General features: G+C 42.8%; 2 protein-coding genes across 3 annotated transcripts in view; one reads left to right on the top strand and one right to left on the bottom strand.

The window, feature by feature from the left end:
* SEPTIN14 (septin 14) overlaps positions 1-27,715 on the bottom strand; it is a gene marked incomplete at both ends in the record, with an annotated part of 568,759 nt that overhangs the window by 95,138 nt on the left and 445,906 nt on the right. The window lies entirely within an intron of this gene.
* On the top strand, positions 116-27,715 carry NIPSNAP2 (nipsnap homolog 2). Of its 2 annotated transcripts, XM_082643430.1 has the most exons (10): positions 121-270; positions 10,378-10,517; positions 10,600-10,645; positions 13,728-13,822; positions 14,158-14,228; positions 15,162-15,302; positions 16,163-16,194; positions 21,066-21,160; positions 25,299-25,382; positions 26,559-27,715. In XM_082643430.1, the coding sequence occupies exons 1-10, from the start codon at positions 179-181 to the stop codon at positions 26,621-26,623; spliced, it is 861 nt and encodes a 286-aa protein (XP_082499556.1). In that variant the 5' UTR covers positions 121-178; the 3' UTR covers positions 26,624-27,715. The 2 variants fall into 2 exon arrangements, with proteins under 2 accessions (XP_082499557.1, XP_082499556.1); XM_082643431.1 differs by lacking the exons at positions 10,600-10,645; positions 14,158-14,228 and having other exon boundaries at positions 116-270.

The raw sequence follows: 27,715 nt of genomic DNA, 5'->3' as shown, positions 1-27,715 counted from the left end.
GCAGCGGGCCCCGCTCCCCCTGGCGGCCGCGCCCCGCACTGCAGAGGTAGCACGCCCGCCCCGCCCTGCCCCGCCCCCGCCTCGGCTGGCCCGGCCGGGGGAGGGGTCGCGGCGGCGGCGGCGGCGGCGGCGGCGTCAACGGCGGCCCGGGCGGTGGGAGCTGAGGCGCCGGAGCAAGATGGCGGCGCGAGTGCTGCGCGCCGGCGGAGCGGCCTCGGCCGGCAGCTTTCTGCGGCGGGCCGGCCCCTGCAGCCTCCAGCCCGGGCTCTGGTGAGCAGCGCCGCCCTTTCCGGGAGCGGCCGGGGAGGGGCCGCCGCGGGGCGGAGGGCACGGGTCCCCGGCAAGAGTCTACGCCCCGGCCCGGCCGCGCTCCCACTGGGCAGGGCCTCCCGGACTGCGGGGCGGCGGGACCGAGGCCTCGGTCGGCGCAGCTGGGCGAGTCGGAGCCTCGGCGGGGTCGGAGTGCCTGCCCGCCGGGCCGGCCGGGCTCAAGGTCACGGTGGGAACGACGCTCGGCGCCGAAGCCACGTCCGCGCGCTGAGCCTGCCCGGCCTGCGGGACCCTGACCCGGCGCGACCCGGAGCGGTGGCAGGGCGGCGGGCGCATGCCTGAGGCCGCAGGCCCTGAAGTTGCGGCCGCCTGAGAACACTGCTTGCCCGCGCAAAGCCTCAGTGCTTGATTCCGCAAATGGCAGTTGAGATAACCCTCACCTCCTGGGTTGTTGTGAGGAAGAAATAAAATACCGCATCGTCCCCGGTGAGCCCTCAGGTGGAGGTCGGGGGAGTAGTGAAGAGGTGTCAGCCCTAAGAACAGTCGTTGACTTGCATTTAAAAGTAGATAGCGAATCAAAAAGTATGTACAGTTATCAGCACTAAGGGGACGTTGTCTTCATGTTTAAACTTTTTCTTTTTTTCTAACCTCATTGGATTAAATATTTAGTTTTCAGAATCCATCCCTGAGATAGCCATGTCCCATTTTCCAAATCGAAAAACCAAATCCCATACTAACTTACACGTCGATTTGCTTCTTCGTTTTCTTTACGTTGGGTAACTTAAATTTTCTCTTTTTGTTTGTGTTTAATTAAATAGTGAGCCTATAGAAAATACAGTTGGCACTTAAAAATGGAGGCGGGAGGGAACTACCTGTTTGTTAAACTCTTAATATGGGCCAGCTTTGTACTGATACGGCTTATTTAATGTAATCCTAGTAGCACTCTTAAGGAGTATGTAATAGGATCTGCATTTTAGAGATGAGAAGGAACCTAAAGGGCTTGAGACACGTGGCTGGAAAAGGCATTTGAACCCAAGTTTGTGAGGCTTGAGGCCCAGTGCCCTTCCTAGGACTCATGCTCAACTTGTGTTTCAAAATTTGATATTTATGTTTCCAAGTTGGTTAACAAATCACCCTCCTTTTATTTTTATTCTGTTATTAAGTATCTACTGTAGCTTTATTTTTTCACACAGGTGATAAAAGCCCATGAAATTGATATTTTCTTCTTTTCACAAAAGACAGCTGAGAATGAAGGTGTTCCCCTAAAGTGCCCAAGGTCACTTGAAGCTAATAAACTAGAGATTTGGGCCCGGGTGTGCCCGGTACCCCCACTTCCTGCTGGGGCCAAATGCTCTTGACACTGGCGTCTTTGTCTCTATACAAGGTCCCCTGTACCTACTGACAACTCACTCCTTCCTGAGCTCTAGTCTGCTTTAACTGTAGGTGTTCTTTAGGACTCAGTCTGGACCCAGCTAACTCATTGATTCTATCAGATATTGAATGTATATGATGTCGTTGAAGCCCTATGGACCTGAGCATAATAGCCATGGTCACTCTCCCCAGGAAGCCATGGCAGAGGTGAAATCCCACGTAGACTTACAGATTGAGGTAGGTGACATGGGAGAATCAGGGAACCTCCCTGCATGAGGTCATGGAAGGCCTCTCCGAGAAGGTGGCATTAAGCTGAGACCTGCAGGGTCAGTGGGCATGAAAGCCGTGAACGGGAGGAGTCAGGCATGCTGGGAAACCCGAGAAAAATCTAAGAGCAGGAGTAAAGGGAAGATGGAGAACAGGTGGCGAGCAGCAGGGGCCCGATAATTCCAGGCCTTACAAGCCATTGAGAGAGCTTGGATTTTACTCTGAGAGCCTTGGAAGACGTTTAAAGGTATACACTTTAGTGTGACATGATCTGATCTACGTTTTCAAAAGATCAGGCTGACTGAAAAGGGGACAGTCAGGATGATGGCCAACTAGGCAGATGCTGGTGCCATTTACCAAGACTCATTTGTTCCAAAGGTGAGAGTGCCCACCACGTGCCAGGTGCTGTTGGGAAGCATCAGTGAACACAGGATGCTTGCTAGTCATTCAGAGGAGGAGGAACAGGTGCAGGGTGGGGAGAGGGCGGATCCAGGGCAGTTTTGAACCCGGTGAAATTGGAGATGTCTGTGGGCTACTCGAATAGAAAGACCCAGTAGGCAGTTGGCTTATTGGACCTATATGACTCCTCCAAGGAGATGTCTGGACAGCATTTGAGAGTTGTCAGCATACAGGAATGCAAAATGTTAATAGATCCATTTGTTTCAGTATACTATATTGTATTTGATTGAAATTTTTCATAATAAAATGCTTTTTTAAACTATAGGAATGGATGAGATTGCTTGAGGAGTGTGGATAGAGAAAGAGCTGAGAAGCAGACCCTGGACTGTATGGATATTTACAGGCTGGATATAGGAAGGAGAGGCAGCAAGGGAGCTGGAAGGGGCAGCTGTGAGGTCATTATGGGTCAGTGCCTGGGGGCGGTATTTCAAAGAGGGAGAGTGGTTCAGCTGTGCCAGATGCTGCCAGAAGGTTAAGATGACGGAAGAAAACTGCACTTAACGACAGAGGTGTGGTGAGTGACTTTGCAAGAGTGGTTCCAGAGGGACGGAGGACACGTTCCCGGGAGGCTGATTTGCCAAGCACATCTTTGCTCAGTGCCAGGCCCTCTGCTCAGCTGTTTACTGAGCACTGCACCAGTGTACCCCAGGTGCTGGAAACGACCACGTACCCAGAATTTAACTCATCTTCCTCCTGCAAAGCCTCCTTGCTCCTCCTGGGCTCTCTCTCCCCAGCCGTGGAACATCTTGCATTTAGTGGTCCCGGCCAGAAACCAGGTCTTCCCCAAGCCCTTCCCCGCCTGCTCCCACCCATTGGTCAGTTGCCATATCTGTTAGTTCTGCCTCCAGCACGTCTTGACTGTGCCTCTGCATCACCACTCGGCTGGATTCCTATCAAGAGTGTAGACTTGAAGCCATTGGTGAGGGGGACAGTTAGAGAATTCCCCAGAACAAATGAGCAGGACATTTTCCTACTAGAAAGATCTCTGACATGAACCCTGACTGGATCCTAGTCCCTCTTCCTTTCCACCCCACCTCCACCAAGAAAAAATCCATAAAAAACATTTTAGGGACAATTGGGGACATTTTAAGATGGAGTGGATATTAGATATTATAGAATTATTATTTTCCTTAGATGTGATATTTATTATTAGTGACGTGGTTTGTCCTTGATCTTAGGAGATGTGTGCTGAAGTATTTAGGGATGGTGTATCATGATGTCTGCACTCTGGTTTCATATGGTTTGGTAAAAATGAAAAAGCAAAATATATATAAACAGTAAAAATTATAAAACGTTCATTTTTCATCTAGATACAGGGCATAGTGGTCTTTGTTATACTGTTCTTTCATCTCTGAAGTTTTTCAAAATGAAAGGTTGGGGAACCGCTGTCTCTAGCAGCAGTGGAGAAGACATTTACTGGGCTTGGCTGTGGGGCGGGGGAGGGGAGTCCCATGGCTCCCGCTTTAAGGCAAGACTCTTCTTAGGGTGGGCCCTTCGGCCTCCGCCCCTCCCCCTCGCCTCTGCCGTATTCACATTCCCCTGGCTCTGGCAGCTAGAGTTCTGCTTCCGAGAAAGTCCTTCCTCCTGTGGGCAGCAACCTGACAAACTGCTCCTCATCTTCCAGGCCCTCAGCTCAACAGGTGCCTCTTCAGGGGGCTGGTCCACGTCTCCCTCAGGCTGACCTAGACCCCACTCCCTCTGCCCCAGCCCACCACGCCCACCACCTGTGTCTCCACGGAGGGGCCCTTCTTCCCCTGGGCTGTGATCACGTTTGTCCGTCTGCTTCCACCAGCAAACCGAGCTCTGTGAAGTCAGGCCCAGACTTATTCCTCTTCGTAGCCTCAGCCTGGCCCAGTGCCTGGCACGTGCAGGGCACAGTCCGTGCATATTTGGTGATAGATGACCAGAGCTCCTTGCCTCATCCTGTGGTCTCTGTGTTAAATGTATTTCCCTTCTGTAATTTGCCCCGACAAACCAAAACACCATCTTCCACACCTAATCAGTATCCGTGTCTTCTCCTCTTCACCTCGGGAGTATCTTTTGAATTTAATCCATCCCCTTCATCTCTCCTGCCATCATCTTAACCCAGGACCATCCTTTGGTCCATCCAGTGAGTATCAGATGCCTTCGGTGTGCCGGTACTGCTGGGCTGGGCAGCCCGCCAGGAGCCCAGGAGCCATGCTACCTGCCTTTCTTGCTTAGTCCACCCACCACACCACTGCCGGGCTGCTTTTTACACCCGGATCTTTTCTGAAAACTTGCTAGCATTGCCCCGTCTACAGGATAAGGTCCAGCTGATAGGCTTGGTGCACGGGAGCCCAGCCCCCCCGGCCCGCTTGCCCTCCCGTGGTTCCTCTCACTGTCCTCCCACACCGTTCTCTTGCCTTCCTGAACGCTTTGCTGTTCCAGAAACATGCCACACAGCTTCACGACTCCATGCCCCAGGACACGTTGTTCCCTTTGACTGGGATTATCACTGGCTTTGTCCCCTGTCTTGCTTGTCCTCCAAGACAGAGCTAGAATGTCTCCACTGGAGTCCCTATCACTCCTTGCAGGCCAAGGCCAAGACGGTTCATCCCCTTGAGTTCCCACAGTGCATGTGAGTCCACAGTGTCTGTGACTGCTCTGGCTGTTTACTGATAGGTTTTTCGCATGACTGTGGGCAGGCTAGGCATCTGTTCATCTTTGTATCCATTGAGCCAGGCACATAATGCTTACTCTATTAGAATCTAGTGTTTTGTAGGATGTGCTGCCCCCTACCTCACCCTCTGTAAAGTGCCACCCAACACATATGTTATAAAGACAGCTGATTGCAGTGTTTATCACTCTTGGTAAAGCACCCTGGCCCAGCCCAGGTCTTATCACCCTGACAGCTGTTGGCATGGCTGCTTCTATCCCTTTCCGTGATTCAGCTTGGACAGTGAGATGGACTGGGCTCATGAAGCAGTTTTGGTCACCTGCCAGCTGAAAGATTTCAGAGTTCGACAGTCAGTTGGGGCTATGCTGCGCCACACTGTTTTTCATTTGTCAAGACAGTTGCTACCTAACTTTGACAAGTAAGCAGCACTCAGGTTCTTGTGTGTGTCCCGTGATGTTGACTACTTCTTAGGTTAATCTTTAGCTTACAAAGTGGTGTCATATCCCTTACCTCATCTTACCCATCCTAAAGTAAATCCCTTTGGTATTAAAATCTGGAACGAATGCTCACTTGGGGAGGTTTGTGTGGAGGAGGCATCCCTTATTAGTGAAAATATTTTGAACTTTACAGTTAGATCTGGGTTCATATTTTTATCTTGCTGCTTCTTAGCTCAGGTTGTGTAATAACCCCTGTGAGCCAATCCTTAAAATGCAATAATACCTAGCTTGCTAGATTGTTCCGGGGATGAAATGAGAAGACAGGAACAAACTGCCTAGTTCAGTGCCTAACAGGAAGTGTATGCTTATTAGCTTGTAATCCCCTTAAATTCTAAGGAGGAAGGGAAGAATTACTTTGGAATTTTTTTCCCTTCCAGATTTAGTCTGTCAATAATTCTTTATTATGCTCTCTTATTTTATAAAGTATTAAATGCCATAGGAATTAAATATCAATATGAGTGCACATGGTATACGCTTGTCTATGCACTTCTGGAAGGATTCATTAAGAACTATTAGTAGTGGTTGCTTTGGTGAGTATTTCTTAATGAAATTCCTTAGTGCTGATATTTTTAGAAACTTCCATTGTACCCATTTCCTAGTTCATAATTGTTATTCCTAAAAAAAAAAAAAAAAGAACTATACAAAGTCCCGTTAAAAATATCTTAAAACTGGCCTTCCCTGGTGGTGCAGTGGTTGAGAGTCTGCCTGCCGATGCAGGGGACGCAGGTTCGTGCCCTGGTTTGGGAAGATCCCACATGCCGCGGAGCGGCTGGGCCCATGAGCCATGGCCGCTGAGCCTGTGCGTCTGGAGCCTGTGCTCCGCAACGGGAGAGGCCACAACAGTGAGAGGCCCAAAAAAAATCTTAAAACTTTCTACTTTGCATATCACTAATTTTATATGCTTGACATTTCGCTTCGTGATATTATTTAAGCAAATATCCCAAAACATGGTGTGTTTAAAATACTTTAAACACGGGAATTCCCTGGTGGTCCAATGGTTAGGACTTGGTACTTTCACTGGCGAGGGCCTGGGGTTCAATCCCTGGTCAGGGAACTAAGATCCCACAAGCCACGTGGCACAGCTAAAAAAAATAAAATGAAATACTTTAAACGAATTGACAAAAATGTTTTTATTTTTATTGAAGTAAATTTTACCATGATTCATTTGGAGAATTGCCTTCTTCAGAATTAGTTTATTTATATAATCAAAGAGTGGGGACTTCCCTGGTGGCGCAGTGGTTAAGAATCCACCTGCCAATGCAGGGGACACGGATTCGAGGCCTGGTCTGGGAAGATCCCACATGCTGCGGAGCAAATAAGCCCATGCGCCACAACTACTGAGCCTGTGCTCTGAAGCCCGCGTGCCTAGAGCCCGTGCTCTGCAGCAAGAGAAGTCGCTGCAATGAGAAGCCTGTGCACCACAACGAAGAGTAGCCTCCGCTCACCACAGCTAGAGAAAGCCTGCGTGAAGCAACAAAGACCGAATGCAGCCATAAATAAATAAATAAATATGGAAAGAAAAAAAAAGTGAATTGAAAACAGAGACAAATACCATATGATTTTGGTTTCTGCTAAAGAGCTAATAGTTTTTATATATAATTTCTTTTAATTTTAAAAGTTTTTTTAAGTAGTTTTTAAAACAGTTTTTAAATCTCACCATTAATCAGGTGCTGTCCTAAGTGCTTTAAGCATATTTAGTAGAAGTTAAACATGTACTTAAAAATATACAAGAGTAGGGCTTCCCTGGTGGCACGGTGGTTGAGAGTCCGCCTGCCGATGCAGGGGACATGGGTTCATGTCCCGGTCCGGGAAGATCCCACATGCCGCAGAGCGGCTGGGCCCGTGAGCCATGGCCGCTGAGCCCGCGTGTCCAGAGCCTGTGCTCTGCAACAGGAGAGGCCACAACAGTGAGAGGCCCGCGTACCGCAAAAAAAAAAAAAAAATATATATATATATATATATATATATATATATATACACAAGAGTAAAATAAAAAAACATAGTCAATACAGATATTATATGGGGAAAGATGTGTGTCTCCTCTATTTTAACTCTCCATCCTTCCTTCAGGGATACCACCATTAACACTTTTCTTAATTCTAAGGCATTTTAACATATAATAAAAGCAAAATGGAAGAATTTCCAACTTCTTTTTACAAGTGCCGCTTAGGACTATATATTTTTGTCCTATGCACTAATAAGAAAAATTGCATGTACTGGTATTAACTTGTTATTTTGCTTATTTAACATGAGCTTGCTGCTTTTTAATCTTAAAAGATTTGAAAAAATGCTTTTCTGTTTCTTGATCATTACTGTATTTATAGAAAACATTTTATTGTTAATTTTATATTTGTATATTTTGTTTATATATTTGTAAGCTCCATCGGTCAAAAAAAATCTTTTTATCTGGTTTCTAGCTATTTGTGATAATATCCTATGAATTGGTTTTTTAAATTTAAAACAGTCATATGGAGTGAAAAGTGTTCTGTAATGTTTGTTCATTAAAGCAGCAAGTCGATTTTTTTTAAGAAAAAAAGGAAAAGGCTGCCAATGTAACCCATGAAATTTAGAGTTCTGTTTTTTCTAAAGCACCATAGTTGAATAAGAATAGGAATTTATATTCATGTGGAATCCACACGTTCATCTCGTGAGGCATTGGGGAATCTGCATGTCATGCAAGTTTTTCTTGCCTCTTGTTTAAACTCCCCTTCCTCAACACCTGGGGTCACTCTCTTTTCCTCTTATATTTGCTTTATGGTATCTGTGCCCTTAAACAGGTCTGCTAAACAGATTGAAAATGGTCTGTAGGAAATCATCTAGTGTTTACAAGAGATCCCCCCAGAAAAGGCTCACACTGGCCTGTCAGTAGCCAGACCTTGTTTTGAAGCACTGGATAAGATCTGAGTGTTTGTATTGGTCATTTGGAATCCCAGCACATTACTGCCCTTGGCATGATCTAGCAAAGGTCAGAAAAGATCATTTATGTGTACATGAATTAAAGATCAAAACAATAAAGAGTATGCCGTGATAGCCCCAGCCAGAGAGGATGGTCATCCACATAAAGGCGATCGTGCAGAAAGAATGGGCACAGACTCAAACGACTACATTCTCTATGATTCCATATATGAGACATTCTGCAAAAGGCAAACTATAGAGACATAGAACAGATCAGTGGTTGCTAGGAGTTGGGAGAAGGGTTGATTACAAAAGGAGGAATTTGAGGGAGTGAAGGGACTGTTCCCTATCTTAACCGTGGTGGTGGTTACATGGCTTTATGCATTTGTCAAAACTCACAACTGTATGTCCAAAAAAGAGTAATTTTACTGTGCATGAATTAAAGTGGAGAAGATGAAGGGACGCGATTTGTCATTTGATTATGGTTGTGTGAAGTTAGGAAGAGGGTGAGTCTCAGCCAGGCTTTAATTTTTAAAATCTTGTTCTCAGGTTATATATACCTATATACCTTACCCATAAAGGAGTTTCTAAACATGCACTTTAGATATTTTAGCTAATTTTAGGTATAAAAATAATATATGTATATGGAAAATTCTCAAAGAGTCCAGAAGGTTATACAACGAAAAGGAAAACTCTCTCCTCCCATCCCAAGCCCACTCACAGTCCCCAGATGTCCTCACTATTAGCAGTTCACTTTGTGTGTGTATTTGTGGTACTGTTCTGGGCCTGCTTTTCCATGTAACTCATCTCAGCGATACCAACATATCAGTGCGTGTAGATCTACCTCATTCCTTGTATTCATTGCATTCTATTCTGATTTTGGCTCTACCTTGATTTATTTGACCAGTCCCCATTAATGGGTTCCAAATTGCCTGTACCAGGAACAAACTGGAAACAAGGTAGTAAGGAATGCTTGCACGCATTCAGCTGTGTGCACTTGTCTAAATATAGCTGCCCGTGGGACATACTACAAGTGCAACTCAGGCCGAAAGGCCTAAGCAGTTTTAATTTTGCTATAGATAATGTCACACTGCCCTCTAGGGAGGTCACACAAATTTGCGATCCCACCAGCAAGCATATGGGAATTAAACATGCACTTAAAATTTCACGGGTAAAGTGTAGTTTGTTCCTTAAGTCAAATCTATCCTCACTTCCTGACAGCATGGATAGTAGGAGTTCAGTTATAAGATGAAAATAAGCAAATTATTTATATGTTAATGAAGTCTGTATTCTTAGGTTTTTGTGAGTTAAAAATCTTGATTCTAAGGTTAGTTTAGTTTAGGGGTAAAATCGTTTTTTTAATGAAAGAATTCATTTCACTTTCTCTGTATATTCCTTTTCACATTCTTTTGTTGTGGTAAAGTACATATAACATAAAATTTGCCATTTTTAAGTGTACAGTTCAGTGGCGTTAAGTACGTTCGCATTGTTGTACAAGCTTCACCACCATCCCTCTCCAGAGCCTTTTCATCTTCTCCAGCTGAAGCTCTGTACCCATTAAGTAGTAACTCCCCATTCTCCCCTCCCCTCTGCCCCTGGCAACCACCATTGTACTTTCTTTCTCTGTGAATTTGACTATTCTAGGTTTCCTTGTATTTTTTTTCTATGTTGAAAATTTCCTTGGAGGAAGGAAGAACACATGGTGGAACTCAACAGAGATACACATGAGAACTCTCCTAGGAGTGCCGAAGTTACTTCTCTCACACTTGGCTCCTGCGTTCAGAGTGCACGCTGGTGACATGGAAAGTGGACATGTGGTATCCCAGGTTCTAGAACAGTGCCTAGATGGTGTGCTCAAGGCGTGTTTGCTGAATGGATTGATGAATTTATGAAAACAGTGTACTACACGACACAACCTAAAGACCCTGAGATCTTCATACCTCTGATTAAACTCAGATTTTTGCATTTGTTATTCCATAGGAAATTGGCGTCTTCCAATATCAGACCTCGAGAGGACAGCTGGTTAAAATCCTTATTTGTCCGGAAAGTTGATCCAAGGAAAGATGCTCACTCTAATCTCCTAGCCAAAAAGGAAACAAGCAGTCTGTACAAATTACAGTGTGAGTCATAGGTTTGCTATCTTCATAGTTGACTTTTTTACCTTTGTCCATAAGTTTATCGTTGAATTTTCTTTTGTTTCAGTTCACAATGTTAAACCGGAATGCCTAGAAGCATACAACAAAATTTGGTGTGTATACCAAACTATCCTTTACTTGGGGAAAAATAATGATTTTAATATTTGTCAGTTGCGCTAACCCTTGATAGCAGAGCGAGATCTTTCACACCTCTTCTTAGAGCTGAACATGGAGAGGCTCTTAAGTTGAGCTCTGTTGGGCATTACCAAGGGTGTTTTGATTTTAAGCGCTCGTTCAGCTAACTCCTTACATAGGCTATCAGACTTTGGAATGTTACCAGACTCTTCAGGTTGGAAGGGACCTTGCAAGGCGGTCTAGCCCAGCTGCTCATCCAGTGCTTGAGTCCTTTCTGCAGCCCTTCCTGACGCTATGCTTAAATACATTTCATACGCTCCATTTCTGGACAGCTCTGAGTGTTAGGAGTTAGAATTCACATCCCTGGGACCTCCACTGTGTCCAGTTTTACTCCTGAGTAATATTGCCACGTGAGAGCCCTGTATGGATTTCAGTAGAGCTGCCATTTCTTCCCAGGTCTTCCATCCACCAGGATTCAGGCCCCTTCAGCAGATTCTCATATGACATGAAACCCATATATTCTTATAGAATTTGTAAACTTTAAGACCAAAGAGAATTAAGTGCATTAGTTCTTAACAGAAATAGCATTTTAATGATCAGTTGTCCACAGATATAATTTGAAAGCTTTTTTTTAACCTTTCATATCTGCTGCTTTCATGAGAAAGCAAATGATTTTGTTGCCAGAATCAGCATAACTTTCAGAAGCAAAACATCTTTTGTTGTTTTTTTTTTGGAGGTGGTTCATGAAATATAACATTAGTGTTGAGTTTCTTGCTCACCTCAGCACAGTTCTCTTTATTTTAGAAGTGCCCTAAAAACAAAAAAAATGCTTTTTTCTAATTCTCTTCTCATAAAATGAAATTTTTCTGTATGCTGATATTTCCCTGGATTATCTTTCCTGTCCTGTTTTTGTTTTTGTTTTTTTTTTCACTTCATCTCCTGTCTCAGATTCCTGGCTATCTATTCATGTTCTCACTTCAAACTCAATGTGTAGAATTACCCTGCTCTTCCAGTTTCTCCATGTGTGACACTCACCATGGTTTTATTTGACTCTTGCCTTAGTTTTACATGGTTAGCCAGTCACGAAGGGCTGTGTGTTCTTCATTTGACGTGTGTTTTGCTCCTCTTTGCTTGTTTCCCTCTCCGGGCCTGTTGAGACCCATTTCCAAGCAGCCCTTTCTGACTGCCTTCCTGGGTTTGAAGCTGCACCTGTACCTTCACCCCACCCTGCAGTCCATTACCCCAAAGTTTGTCACATTGATCTGCTTGAGTTCTGTTTTCTCCTTCATCATGTTTGTTTTTCTTTTCTCTGAAACTCTCAGCAGCTCCCTGTTTCCAGCCTGGTTTTTAGGGGCCCAGATAATGAGGTTCTTCCCAGCTCATCAAGTTCAGAGTACAAGTACTACCTACCTTACAGCCCCCATTCACCTGGGTCATCTGTGCAGGCTTCCATCTGCCACACTAGCTCCAGTGCTGGGTTGTTTACTTCCTGCTCATGTCATGTGGCAAAAAGAAAACCCAATTCCATTTCCCTGATATAATCTGTCTTTCTCCACCCCCGATTTCCATCAATCCCATGTGATTTCTGAACATTCATGGGTCATACATCAGATACATTTAATATCTGATCTCAATTTTAAAAGTAAATGCTACCCTTCAAAAAATCACGTGGGGGCTTCCCTGGTGGCGCAGTGGTTGAGAGTCCGCCTGCCGATGCAGGGGACACGGGTTCGTGCCCCAGTCTCGGAAGATCCCACATGCCACGGAGTGGCTGGGCCCGTGAGCCATGGCCGCTGAGCCTGCGTGTCCGGAGCCTGTGCTCTGCAACGGGAGAGGCCACAACAGTGAGAGGCCCGCGTACTACCAAAAAAAAAAAAAAAAAAAAAAAAATTACGTGATTTGGTCATTGTACTGGGTCTTAAAGACATTTGAGTTTTCAGTTAGACATAAGACCATTCAGAGATTTTCTCTGTTAACTAGTCATATCCACCCAGTCCTAGTGCTTCAACATCGGGTGGTGATCACTAGCTTAATATCACTCGACGTCAGCAGATAATCAGAACAGGTTCCATTTCTGACCCTTGATAGCTTTTTGCATCCATTGTTGGATCTGTATGGCACTTTTTCATCGTAATTTTTCTATTCAAAAAGTGTGCAAATTTTAGCTTTTCTCTTGGTATGATGCAGTTATGCCTCTTCCCTTTGCCTTTCCCTGTCCGTCAGAATCTGTAATGTGGGAAGGTTTCCGTGGAACCAGGCTCTGACACCTCTGTTAAATTAATACACTGCCAGGACCATGCGCGATCAATAGCGACAAACTGGGCGGTGTGTCCAGCGTGCCCAGCGTGGGATTAGGTGCGATACCTTTCAAATCCCCTCAGCTGGTTGAATTGAGTAGAAACTAATTTATGCCTCATGTCGTCTCTTTCATTGGGATTCTTCTGCCCCTTTGATGCCCTTCGGGATTGTTGGCGTCAGGGTTGCTTCCAGACTGTGTTGTGTCCCGGCTCCGTCGTCTTCCTTAAAGCCCACTCGTTCTCTGCTGCTGCTTCCTGTGCCTCCTGGGCCGCTCCTGTCATCTGCCCCATCCTCCACATGACCTTCTTCCCTTTCTTCTCCCGCGTTCTTTTTCTACTATTCCCATTTCTCTCATTCTTCCCATCTTTGGAACCAGCAAAAGTTAGCTTTCATACGCATCACCGTTCCTAAGTATATACTTCTTTTTTTTTTTTTTCCTGAAACAGCAAATAATAGACTCAGTTCCTGGAATTTTTGGACCTTTGGCTCTTCTTTATCATTTTTATCAATATACTTGAGTTACTTACCACTGTTCTAGATAGCTGGGTTATCAGTCACCTAAGCTTCTGATAAGTGGGACATGAGAGCACAACAGAATTCAGCCAGAAGGCTAATTCTGTGTGTCTTTTTATCATAAACATATTCTGAGGTCAGTTGTCAGAACACAGAGTAGATGACCTTTTCCTGTTACTGATCATGTGTTGTCCACCTGGTGTAATTTTGGTCGTTGTTTAATTAGTGTTGCTCTTTCTTCTCTTTAAGTCAAGAGGTGTTGCCAAAGATTCATGAAGATAAACATTACCCTTGTACTTTGGTGGGGACTTGGAACACGTGGTATGGCGAGCAGGATCAAGCTGGTAGGAAGCAGAAGACTTTGGAATAAACACTTGTTCCTTAAGCCTTTACTGTCATTATTTAAATGATTTTTAACATAATGCTTGTTTTTATAAGCAAAGCTTTCCAAGTCTCAGTCTAGTTTTATGGTTAAAGTAGTTTCTCCAGTAAATCACTGCAAAAACTCCTTTTTGATCATTTTTCATGTTTGAATCTATTATTGAAACTTTATGGTGTAACTTGAGCCAACACACGTTACAGTTTTGTGCTGTGTTAACACCATGCGTATCTAGAATATTTTCAAGGTAAGAGTATCATGAAACTCTAAATGTATGTTCTCGTTTAAAATATATTTCAGTTCACCTCTGGAGGTATGAAGGCGGTTATCCAGTCCTCACAGAGGTCATGAATAAACTCAGAGAAAATCAGGTAATGATTTTTGAAAAAGACTAATGATGTAGTAGATGTTAGTACAGAATTAAATGACTCTTTTCTGTCATGGTTTTGGTTAGTAAACTGTTAGTTTTCTGTAGTAAAAATTTTATTATTTGGACTCTTGAGGTTGTATTTAAACATAGAGTAACCAGTTGTAATACTACTAAAATAATAGTTCTTACTGTAAAAGTCAGTTGTACTTTGATAAGCTGGAACTTTGAAACCGGTAAGTCAGTCTGGGTTACCTGACACATATCTGCTTCAGCAACTGACAACCACATATTCTTCATTTTGGGCCGACTTTGCTATCCTCCCCCTCCCTTCACGAAGAGGTGTGTGTTAATGGAGAATATTCTACCAGCCATACATTATTAGGAAAGAAAACCTTTTGTGTAGACTCCCCGTCCATATATAAATGACTTTTTTATTTTATTTTATTTTTTTTTTGCCTCGCTGCGAGGCTTGTGGGATCTTAGTTCCCAATCAGGGATTGAACCCGCACCCTCAGCAGTAAAAGCACGGAGTCCTAACCACTGGACTGCCAGGGAATTCCCAATATAAATGGCTTTTTGATTATCTGTTATTTTGAGGTGTCCATGTCACCTGTCTCAATATGCTGTCAAACAGAAGAACCTAAAATCATAGGAAATTAAATTAGTTTACTTTGTCATTTAAATAATTAGGATGACTATGTAGTTTGATATCTAAACTTGGACACTTTTGAGAGTGAAAGGGAATACTAATAGTCATTATGCTGGTTCAACAAGATGTAAACTGGGACTGTCTCAGGCCAACTGGACCCTATTTATAATAGTATTCTATTGTGAGAGGAACATAAATGTTGCTAAAGTGGGTTTATATATAAATCTTCTAATATTTATGATATAAATATTAGAAGATTTCATGAGCACCTTTGTTCACTCAAAGGAATTTGCGGAATTCCGTAAGGCGAGAAGCAACATGCTTCTCTCGAGGAAGAATCAGCTGCTATTGGAGTTCAGTTTCTGGAATGAACCTGTCCCACGGTCAGGACCGAATATATATGAACTCAGATCTTACCAGCTCCGAGTAAGTACTGAAATAGGAGTTAACTGTCCCCTTGTTCTTCTGTGCAGAAGGACACGCACCCCTGATGCTGAGTGGACAGCAGACACTGAGCGAATGTTCTGTGATGTGTGTTTGGCTCGTTTTCTCCCCTGTCCAGTTCTTCTCTTGTTTCCTTTTTTTAAACCTTCCTTCTTTCTCCTTCTTTCTCTTTGCTAAGCTCATTTGTTTTTTATAGCCTTACACATAAGAGGAAAGACCTAACATGCAGGACCAGCTACATTATATAGCATCTATTGTCCTTGAACTAGAGCAACTAATAAGCATGTGACTATTGAATACATTATCCAGCACTGTAAGACAAAAGGGGAATAATATTTGTACGACTTTCTAGATATTTCCCTACTTAGGTGACCACTAAAAAGAAAGGCCCAGGTGGCAACATAGTTAAAGTGAAAAAGTATCAGTAGATCTTGGTGGTCTAATACTCAGTATTATACTGGAAAAAAAACAAGTGATGTCCCTGTTAGGTTTACTTAATTTGAATTATTTAAAAATTTCACAATAAAGTCTGAATAGGTACCAACAATTTAATCATCGTGGGCCTAACTATGGTTTTCATGACTATAATTGGATGACTTAATTAACTCTCACTTTGTGTGTATGTTGTCTTCTTAGATGAAGCCACAGAACATTACTTCCACTGTGGGATAGGTATGAACACAGTGAATAATACTATTTTGTTACATTTTTTTTTATCTGTTAGATCTCACATTATTAAAAGTTAATTTTTAAGTTAGTCTTGTCATTTGATGTGTTTTATACTGTTAGTTCCATATTTCTTCACAGAAGAACTAACAAACCAAATCCAAATCTCTTTTCAGCCAGGAACTATGATTGAATGGGGCAATTACTGGTGAGTATTTTACCAAATGATGAGTTTGTTAAGTCTTATAAATAGATTCTTTTAGGCCATAGTGTTACTTCTAGAAATAAAATATGGGGTTAGTGCCATGATTTGATACTAGACTGTTGTTTTGTTTGATATATTTGTATTACGAAATTTTTCAAACATTTACAAAACTAGAGAGAATAATACCACAGGTCTCCCTTCCATACCCATTACTTAGCTTCAGTAATTATCAACATGTGGCCAGTCTTGTGTAGGTCTAAATCCCCCAACCCAGAGTATTTGGAAGTAAATCTCAGACAACATAAAATTTCATCTATAAATATTTTAGTATATATCTCCAAGAGATAAGGACATTTTTTTTTTTTTTTTTGCGGTACGCGGGCCTCTCACTGTTGTGGCCTCTCCTGTTGCAGAGCACAGGCTCCGGACACGCAGGCTCAGCGGCCATGGCTCACGGGCCCAGTCGCTCCACGGCATGTGGGATCTTCCCAGACCGGGGCACGAACCCGTGTCCCCTGCATCGGCAGGTGGACTCTCAACCACTGCGCCACCAGGGAATCCCAAGGACATTTTTTTAAAGAAAAACAAAACCCCCCAAGTGTCACATGAAGTTATTTCATATTCTTCTTGGATGTTATCTTTTCTGAAATGTTGCTTTTGTCACATAAACAGAGCACCACAATGATACAATTGCTTCTTTTTTTTTCTTCTTAGTTTAGCAAAATATGAATTTTTCTTCAAACTGATCTATAGATTCAACAGAATCCCAATCAAAATCCCAGCAGGCTTTAGAAATGCAAGGGACCCAAAATAGCTAAAACAACCTTGAAAAAGAGGAACAAAGTTGCGGGACTCACGGTTCTCAATTTCAAAACTGACTGCAAAGCTAGAATAATCAAGACAGTATGGTACTGGCATACAGACAGGCATATAGATCAATGGGATAGAATTGAAAGACAATAAATAAATTCTCACGCATATGAGCAATTGGTTTTTGACAAATGTACCAAAGCAATTCAATGGGGATAGATAATCTCATCACAGGGTCCTCAGACAACTGGGTATCCTTGCAAAAAGATGAATTTAGACCCCTGCCTCACACTGTATACAAAAACTAACCGAAAATGAATTGTAGACCTAGATGTGAGAGCTAAAATACAACACTTTCAGAAGAAGACATAAGGGAAAATCTTCGTGACCTAGGGTTAGGCAAAGAGTTCTTACATAAACACCAAAATCACAATCCACAAAAGAAAAGAAATGGTAAATTATAATTCATCAAAATTAAAAGCTTTTGTAATTCAAAGGATACAGTTTTACAAATTAAAAGATGGGTCACAGACTGGGAGAAAATTTTGCAAATCACATATCTGATAAAGGACTTGTATCCTGAATATATGAAGAAATCATACAACTCAATCACAAGAAGATAAATAACCCAATTAAAAAATGGGCAAAGGACTTGAATAGACAGTTCTCCAAAGATACACAAATAGCCAAAAAACATATGAAAAGATGGTCAGCATCACTAATCATAAGATAAATGCAAATCAAAACCACAGTTACTTTCCATTCATCTCACACCGTTTAAGAAGGCCATTATCAAAAGAACAGAAAATAACAAGTGTTGGCAAGACAGAGAAATTGGAACCCTTGTGTACTGTAGGTAGGAATATAAAATGGGGCGGTCATCATGGAAAACAGTACAGAGGTTCTTCAAAACATTGAAAATAGCATTACTCTCTGACCCAGCAGCCCTACTTCTGGGTATATATTCAAAATTCAAAGCAGCATCTCAAAGAGATGTTTGCACACCCATGTTCATCACAGCATTATTCACAGTAGGTAAGAGGTGGAAGCAACCCAAATATCCATCAACAGATGAATGGATAAAAATGTGGCATATATATAATGGAATATTAATGCAGCCTTTAAAGAAGGAAATCCTGCCACTTGCAGAGTGAACCTTGAGAACATTATGCTAAGCAAAATAAGCCAGTCACGAAAGGACAAATACTGTATGATTCCACTAATACAAAGTTTCTAAAGTAGTCAAAACCGTAGACACAGAAAATGAAAAGGTGGTTGCCAGGGGCTAGGTGCAGGGGAGTTCGTGTTTAGTGAGTATAATTTCAGTTTTGCAAGATGAAAATGTTCTGGCGATCTGCTGCACAACAATGTGAATAGGCTTGGCCCTACTGGCCTGCACAGTTCAAAATGGTTGAGATAAATTTAATGTTAGGTGCTTTTTACCACAATAAAAAATAAAATCATAAATTTGAAAAAAAAATTTAATGGGCAAAGAATCTGAATAGACATTTCTTCAGAGGAGCTCTATGAATGCCTAAAAAGGACGTGAAAAGCTGCTCAACATCCTTAGTCAGTATGGAAATGCAAAGTAAAACCACAGTGAGATAGTACTTCATACCCACTAGGATGACTATAATTAAAAAGACAGAATAACGTGTTGATGAGGTTGTCAATGAATTGGTACCTTTACTCATTCCTGGTGAGAATGTAAAATGGTACAGCCACTTTGGAAAAGGAAAACAATGACTTTTTACTTACTTTCAATTTATGTATATTCTCTTTTTTTCAGTTATACAATTTCTTGCTTTGGGCTAGATAATTTCTAAGATCTACCTCCAAAAACCAGTTCTGGGGTCTTTTTTTCTCATCCTTTCTTCTAGGTCATCAAAGGCTAAATGATGCACGGTAGAATTCCTTTTCGTTCGAAAGCGACGAAATACATATTTGATTGTATACTGGTATTGTAGACGTCAGTTTATTAGGGAATTGGGGGTAGGGTTGGTGCCATAAGTGTAGTAATTTAGTTGCCCACAGAACAGGATCACCCAGTTCTGTGTTTCCGTATTACTCACTGAGACTTGCCCACCGTGGAATCCACAAGGGAGGAACTGAGGTTATTCTTCAGTTATTTTAAAAATTATTTGTAAAGCCAGTTCAGCATTCAGTTTGTATTTTGGCACGTAGGTAACTAAGGTGGTGACCTCCTCTTCACTACATGCTTCTGATTATTTCCAGGCTAAGGCAAGTTATGTTTTCTTTGCCTACTGAGAAAGTGAATGAGAAAAATTCAGAAGGAAAGGAACAGTCCTGAATATTTATCACTATCAGTGAAACTGAGGGTTTTCCCCCTTAGGGTTAGATTGCACATGAAAGTGATTTGCTTAATTTCAATAATTTACAAATCAGATTTGTAATTTTTGTGAAGACTATGATCACTTCACGCTACATGTAAGGTTAAAGAAATTAACATCGCTTGGAGGTAGCCCGTGGGGGCAATAGCCTGAGATCCCTCCTTTTCCCCTAAAGAACCTGAAAGCATGGATCACCTTCGTGGAGTTGAGCACGTGGTGAATGAGAGCCAAGATGTACAAAGTGACCTTGAGGACACTGGCTTCCTCACTCCCACCACAGGCTGCCCTTGCTCTGATTTCCACACCCCCCTTTGAGATGTTCTAATTCAGTTACTATGAAGTTTGCCTCTAAGAAGAGAATGTGCTGGTCAAGCCGGCTCACTTATCTTGTCTCTCACTTTGGATATTAGTGGATTGAATCCTTGTCCATAGTCTCCAGCTCTTTTAAATGAATTAGAATGAATCCATCTTCCCAAGTCCTGTCCACTCTGGGACCCTAATATGACTGAGACATCAGGCCAAGCCTGGGCAGTGTTGACTGGGTAACTGGGGTGTGGAGTCTCTTGAGAGAGTCTGTCTGTGACCTTCCTACATCACTTGAAGCTGCTTCCTTCATTTTCAACTTTGATTCTAGAAAACTGCTTTAAGAAAATACATACATTTTAAAAACTTGTTTAGGATTTCAAGTGCATCACTAAATATAAAAATAAAGTACTGGTGCAGACACAAAAGAAGGTGTTTAAAAAGCTGATACCTTTTGCAGCAGAGAATCTTAAAAAGCAAAGTTTAAGGCAAGTGCCAATTTTTAACCAATTTAATCACAATTTCATGTTATACACATAGACACGTGTACCCACACATGATGCATACATAATGAATGCCATTTGGTACTCATTTTCCTAACGGTTTGCTCAGGTAAGTGGGGAGAAAAGGAGGCAGCTTCAGTGTTGGCAGTGACAGTGAACTGCCAGGAAGCTCACGTCCATGGTTCTTCCATATGCTGTCTGAGGGGTCGCAGAATTCGACACCCGCCCTCGGCCGTAGATCACAGAGCTTGCGGGTTTCTCAGAGTTCACGGTGTGCATCTGCTTTGTAGGTGTGGTGCACTTCCTTCCTCTCTGTTTTAAGCCCCGTTCTCGAGGCAGGGTCCCTGTCTCCCTTGGAGTACAGTGCCTGTGGCACCGTGGGGTTCTCGGATCGAGAATTCCCTCACTTTCTCTCAGTGTGTTCTTGGAAAGCAGCTTTTTTTAAGTTGACAGGTCCTAGCCTACCCTCTGCCAGTTTTCTAGACTTTACGTTAAGAATCAGCAGTGCAACCACATATCCTCACGTTGTTGTTTTTATTTTTTATTTTTATTTATTTATTTATTTTGGCTGTGCCGGTCTTAGTTGCGGCATGTGGACTCTTTAGTTGTGGCACGCATGCAGGATCTAGTTCCCCAACCAGGGATCGAACCTGGGCCCCCTGCATTGGGAACGTGGAGTCTTACCTACTGGACCACCAGGGAAGTCCCATGTTGTTTTTATTTTAATAGTTACGAATTACTGTCCACTTTTCACAAAAATGACTGCTGTAGCTACAGAAAGGTACATCTTATGTACATTAAAATAACTTTCGAATGCATTCTGAACAACTTGCACTGAGGATGGAGGGAACTCACTGATACTTTTTAACATACCTGATTCAATATCTGAACGTTTTTTTTCTTATAGGGCTCGTGCAATTCGCTTCAGACAGGACAGTAATGAAGCAGTTGGAGGATTCTTCTCCCAGATTGGGCAGCTATATATGGTGCATCATCTTTGGGGTATGTTTTTTGCCCTTCATTTTTGTATTCCTGGGATTTCAGAGTTCATTACTAACTAACTTGTCCTAGGCAGTAAATCGTATCTCAAGTCAGGAACCTTAAACACTGCAGCTGAGCCAAATGTCCCAGATGGAACATAGGTGCTGGGCTACCTGGAACAAGAGGTCAATAGTGAAGGGTCCACAGATGTGCGGCACGTCAGTGCGCTGGTGAAAGTGAGAGTGGGGCGAGAGGTGAGGCAGCAGCCCCGGGCGAGGGGAGGTGACAGAGCTGCCCCCCGGCTCCCTCAAGGACGGTCCTGCTTTCCATGCAGAGGAGGTGCCCACACGCGCGCCCACCCCCTGCCTTGGGTCTGACTCTACTGTCCCAGAGGCCCTTCTCTTGCCTTTTCCATCCCTGCCCACTGTGGTTTGGCACCACCTTTGGTGTCTTTCAGGGCCTGACTCAGATGTTCCCCTTTGTCCCCAAGGGAATGTCGCTGTCCCCTGAGCCCCCAGAGCCCAGTACTGTGTGTGTGGTCACAGTCATGGCTGTTTGTGTCTGTCTCCCTGCTGAACAGGAACCAGGTCTCAGCAGTAGCTTGGTTCATTCTGGGCACATTTGTAAATGGTTATTAAAGAGATGAAAAGCATGACTTTTTCCAAACCTTATTAATTTGCTGAGGTGTTGGTTTGCCCTGTTTGGTCCACCAAGTGCTGCGGAGTCACGTGCCTGCTGGGTTAGCAGGAGGCTCAGAGATGGGTGACAGGTCTGCTGAGCGGGAAAGCAAACCTGAGTGACAGGCCACCAGGCCGTGCACGGTGAGTGACGCAGGGAGTTCCAGTTGGGGTCCTCCGTGTTAGGAGTGTATATCGGGATATAAAGGGATACAACGCTATGAATTGGGGGAAAAGCAATGAAAGGTGAAATACGAGCTAGACTTCAGCATCTAGATGGGACTGACAGGTAGAGGTGGGAAGGAGGGGCTGGAACAGCAATGGAGACACGGGAAATTATAAAAAGTGCTCAGGAAACTACAGATAGTGCCGACGGGCTAAACAGTAAGATACCTGCTGGGGACCTGGGTCTAAATGGGTGAGGTGAGGCAAGAAAAGTCATTTTCACATTGTGCCCCTGGAACCTTTCCCTGAAACCCTCCGTGTCTAGGGAGGAGACCCCACTCCAAGCCCCTGCCAGCCACTGCTCACCTCAGCCACACACACTGGGCTTCCCCGGCATTTAAAAGATTGAAACCTGCACCAAATGATTATAGAGGCCACCAGTAACCCTCAGCTCCCGGAATGTCAGGGGCAGTGGTGTTCCTGGGAGCTGTTTTCTAGCCAGCTGAGATTTGACCTCCTAAGGTTCAGAGTTTTCAAATGAAATAGATTTGCAAACAGATCTTTAAAAGATGTGTTCTGTGTCCCTGCCTTTCGATTATACTAAGTGTAATTTAACCTTTATGGGTTCAAGGTGGGAGTGAAGTCATTTTTATCATTATTTTTTAGTGCATGATTTGTCCAGAGGATATAAACTGAAAAGACAGACCCCTCCCCTTCCCCAGCCTGGAGGGGCCTCTGAGGGCGGCCTCTGTAGTGAGCGAGCACGGAGACGGATGGGTCAGGACCCACGTGCTTTGGCGCACAGGCAGAGGTCAGGCACATGTCTACTCTGAGGCCCTGCCCTTCTCCACCTTCCTTTTTGTCTCGAGTCTGTGTCCCCAATGTCCACTGCCCACTTCCTACTTTATAGGAAAAAGTCTTTGAGATGTGCAGAGATGAATTCTCAGTTGTCTGCCCCCAAACCTTACCCTCACTTTTCCATCTTTTTTAGAGAAAGAGAACCAACATTTATCAAGCACCTCCAGTGTGTTGGTTATTTATGCACCAGTCCCTTTAATCCTTACAGCCACACACCACAAATGAGATACCTGTGACTCACGGGTGGTGAATAAATCACCCAGGACTCACAGCTGTTCAGGAGCTGAGCCAGGCTCAGACGTCGCCAAGTCTGGCTTCAAAGCAGGTCTTCCCCCCAGCACAGCCCCCCTTCCTGTTACCCTTGCACGTGATGCCATCCCTCCCCCACCTCCTCAAGGCCTCGCTGCAGCCACGGCTCCCCCACCACCCCATCTGTGGCTTCCTTCCCTTAGTATATGAATGGGCTCAGTGCCTCCCATCTTTAAAAGCCTCCCCAAACCCAAAGGTGCATTGACAGATGAACAAAATGTGGTTTGTTCAAATTCATAGAAACAGAATGTAGAGTAAAGCGTATTGGGTTGGGAGAAGAGGGGAATGGGAAGATATTGTTCAATGGATAATGGTGGCACAACATGAATGTACTTAATGCCACTGAACTACACATTTAAAAATAGTTAAAATAGTAAATTTTGTTATGTATATTTTACCCCCCCCCATTTTTTTTTTAATTAAGAAAATTTGTAAAAGAACACAGGCCTCTCCAACCTGTGTTCCCTGCGGGGGGGGGCGGGGGGGGCGAGGGGTCACCACATGGTACCTTAGGTGTACACCCGACCCCGGTGAGGACACTGCTGCTTGTCACATGAATGTTAACTGTTTTCCTCCAGGTGGTGAGAGGTAAAAGATTTTGTTTTCCTTCTATTTTTCAGCATCTTCAATATTTTATGTAATAAATTTATGCTCCATTACTAGTGGAGGCAACTTTTGTCTTTAGATGGTCAAATTGCCAGGCCTGCAAGGTTAGGTCTTCTCATAGGGAGAAGGAAGCCCCAAAACAGAAACTAGAACTGAGGAGGGAGCCCCGGGTGATCTCTTAGTCACGACTGACACCGTGTCCAGATGCCTAGGAGGCATTTCCCTGGTCACTGGTTGGAAGGATCTGGCCTGGATTGGGAATCAGAGACCAAGGCACCTGGGTGAGATATCCGAATTGTACCCCCAAGGACTCTGACCCTTGGCCCGTGCTCTTCCCTCCACCTGGAGCGCCTTTCCCTCCCGTTCCCGCGTGTCGATGATGAAATGGCCTTTTCAACCTGAAGACCCACTTGGTCAGATCACAGCTTCCAGGCAGCTCTCCCTGGTCATCTGTGTTCTCCCTGTTGAGTCTCTTTGTTCTCCACTACCTTGAATACAGTCTCACCCAGATCACTGTAGTGCTTTATAAATGCTGAGAAAAATGGAATTTAATATTGCTTATCCGTAGTCTGACAGTGTGTGGTTACAGATTTAACATGTGTTGAGGAAGTTCACTTGGTTTGTAAAGGCACGTCTTGAATCCGCTAGACTGTGAGTCTTGAGAGCGGGTGGTTTTGCATCTCCCACGAGGCCTAACAGTTGCTTAGAATAGCCAGCTCAGTCATTCCATTTTAGTACTGAGTTCCCAAAGTATAGGCGGTCCCTGACTTACGACGGCTCAACTTAGAATTTTCCAACTTTACGATGGTGCAAAAGTGATCCACATTTAGTAGAAACTCTACTTCACATTTTGAATTTTGCTCTTTTCCCGGGTTTTCGATACATTCTCTCGTGATGCTGGGCAGTGGCAGCCGCAGCTCCCAGTCAGCTACACGATCACGAGGGTGAACAACCAATACACTTAAAACTATTCTGTTTTTTACTTTTAGTGCAGTATTCAGTAAGTTACATGAGATATTCAACACTTTATTATGAAATAGGCTCTGCGTCAGATGATTTTGCCCAACTGTAGGCTAATGTGAGTGTTCTGAGCACGTTTAAGCTAAGCTAGGCTAAGCTAGGATATTCCAGTAGGTTAGGTGTATTTTGAATGCATTTTCGACTTACAATATTTTTGGCTTACAATGGGTTTATTGGGATGTAACCCCATCATAAGTTGAGGAAGGTCTGTAGGGTCTTTGAGAAAACGAGGAGTGCAGCAGAATCAACACTTAATGGATACACAGTTGACCCTTGAACAACACAGGTTTGAACTGCTGGGGTCCACTTATATGCAGATCTTTTTCAGTAAATACACACAGTACTATATGACCTATGGTTGGTCAAATCCAACGGTACAGAACCATGGATACAGAGGGCCGGCTATGGGAGTTGAGCCCCTGTGGATTTCGGTATTCACAGCGGATCCTGGAACCAGTCTCCCACTGTACTAGTGGAATTATGTTTGGTTTAAGTCTTAATTCTTCTGTGTGGCTATTTTTAAGCTTACAAGGATCTTCAGACCAGGGAAGATATACGGAATGCAGCATGGCATAAACACGGCTGGGAAGAACTGGTATATTATACAGGTAATATCTTAATAGGCATAAAACATTTCATTCTTCTCATCTCATTGTTTTAATGTTCTTTCACCCTGAAGCTAATATGTATTTAAAAAAAAAGTAGTACGTTGCTCTAGGATCATGAATTGTAAGGTTGAGGGAATGGAGAAATAGTCATATTTTTCTTTGACAGTTACAGGACATTTTTTCAATAGAGAATATTCATTCTTTCAAGTATATATGTTGTCTGGTACAGTTCTCAGATCTTCATGTGTTGTAAATTTTACATCATTACCCTTTTGTACATTTCTGTATTCTCTGAAAATTATACAAATAAATTTTTTTCTAAGCTTTTCCTTTCTCATCAAAATTGTCCATTCCCCAAAGCATTACAATTTAATACAGCAATTAAAAAGTAATTTTGAAAATTAATTTGGTATTTAGACTTTCCATATGTACATGTGTATGCATGTGTACATGTGTATGCATGTGTACATGTGTATGCATGTGTACATGTGTACACCTATATATGTACTCTCTCTCTCTCTCTCTCTCTCTCTCTCTCTCTCTCTCTCTCTCTCTCTCTCTCTCTGAAATCCAAAACAACCAGGCTGAATACCACCCAATGACACCAATGCAGGTACCACCTATGTTGCACGTCAGGTACATTTAAGCCCATATCCTACCAGGAAGATCAACGAGTAATGTGTTCTGGAAAATAACTATTATCTTGTCTTTTAATTCAAAAGAATCATATAACTGTATGTGGCTTTGCTGTTCCTTCTTACATTTCCATCAGTTCCCAAAGATGCGTTTTACTTGGCGCTGATAGTTCTACAAGCACAGTGTATGTGTTCCTTACACAGGATACAGTCAAATTGTTTGATGTTATATAAATTTTAATTCAGTTGAAAGAACCTTCTGAGAAAGCACCATTTTTCTCACAATATGGACTTTCCTAATTTCCTACAAATGAAAGACATTTCTGACAGAATGTTGCAATATCATCTTATAGGATGTCAGCTGATCTGTCATTGGCTTGTGTATTTCTTCCCCTGAGATCAGTCCTAAATATTCCAGTACTCTATTCTGATTTCAAGCAGCATGTCTTCTGAATATTCTTAGCAACCTATTTGTTAATGTATATTTACTGCAGTCTGTTTAGAAAAGCACGAGCCTAGTAATCTTGATCTTTGTTTTCAGTCCCACTTATTCAGGAAATGGAATCCAGAATCATGATCCCACAGAAGAGTTCACCCCTCCAGTAAAGCTACGTAGAATTTCGATGTGCCTACATAAATTTATGTGACAAGTACTTGTCATAAATTAATTTGAACTGTGTATCAAGTGAAAAAGAAACACTGAAGTGTAAACTGCTGTATATAGCTTGTAAGAGACCTCTTTTCTTTAAAGTTTACAAAATCACAAGAAAGTCAACTATTACAGTTTGGCTGATTGTAGCAGTGCTCTGTAGTCCTCTGAAACATCCCTGTATTTGTCACATATACCTTACAGTACCGGGCCACCTCTCCCCACCCTCCAGGAAAAGAGGGCCCAAATTAAAATTGGAATCATCTCCAAATAAGAATCCAACCATGGGAAAAAGTTAGCCGTTTCTTTATAAAAAGGAAATCTGTTTTATAATTACAGATTTTTAGACAAATTTCTTGTATCAGGAAGAAATATAAATTTTGTCATGTTTCTGTAGCATTTTTCTGAGTCTCAGACTAGGAACAAATTATAAGTGTACCAAATACCTGCAAATGTTTTTCTTCACTCTCATTTTTAATGTCAGCATAATAAACAGTGTGTCATTACTGAGCTGGAAGTGGTTGATTGGTAATTCAGTCTCCACATTGTGTATCGTGATATCTTTATATGAGAGGAAAAAATGGCTTGAACCTGTGTATCATATGTGACTTTGAAATGAACACCTTGAATAGCACTAATTTTTATTTGTAATATTTTTCTATAACAAAACGAGTAGCACTAGGAAAAGAGGTTTTATTTTGTAAACAATCATCTGTGACCTCAGACATTCTCTGGTTAATATTTTAGTAAGCTCACAGACGATTTTTCCAAGATCATGTATGAGGGGTGGTGCATGTTGAGATTTAAATTGGCATAAAGCTGCATACTTTGTCTAGCTCTGATTTAGTTTTTTAATATAGTGTGCCAATTTTGTGACTGTAATCATGTGAAAATCCTGTTGAAATGAAAAATTATGTCTGATGCCCAGATCAAAGAATTTATGTTAAAATAAAGTGTGAATAAAAATCTCATATCAAATGTCAAGCTTTTACATGTGAATGGTTTTCTCCAAGAACATATAAAAGTCAATAAAATCCTCTTAATTTTCA

The sequence above is a fragment of the Mesoplodon mirus genome, assembly GCF_964341445.2.
Source record: "Mesoplodon mirus genome assembly, chromosome: 15".
NCBI lineage: Eukaryota > Metazoa > Chordata > Mammalia > Artiodactyla > Ziphiidae > Mesoplodon > Mesoplodon mirus.
Note: the sequence above shows the minus strand (reverse complement) of the source record. Positions and strands in the feature narration are given on the sequence as shown.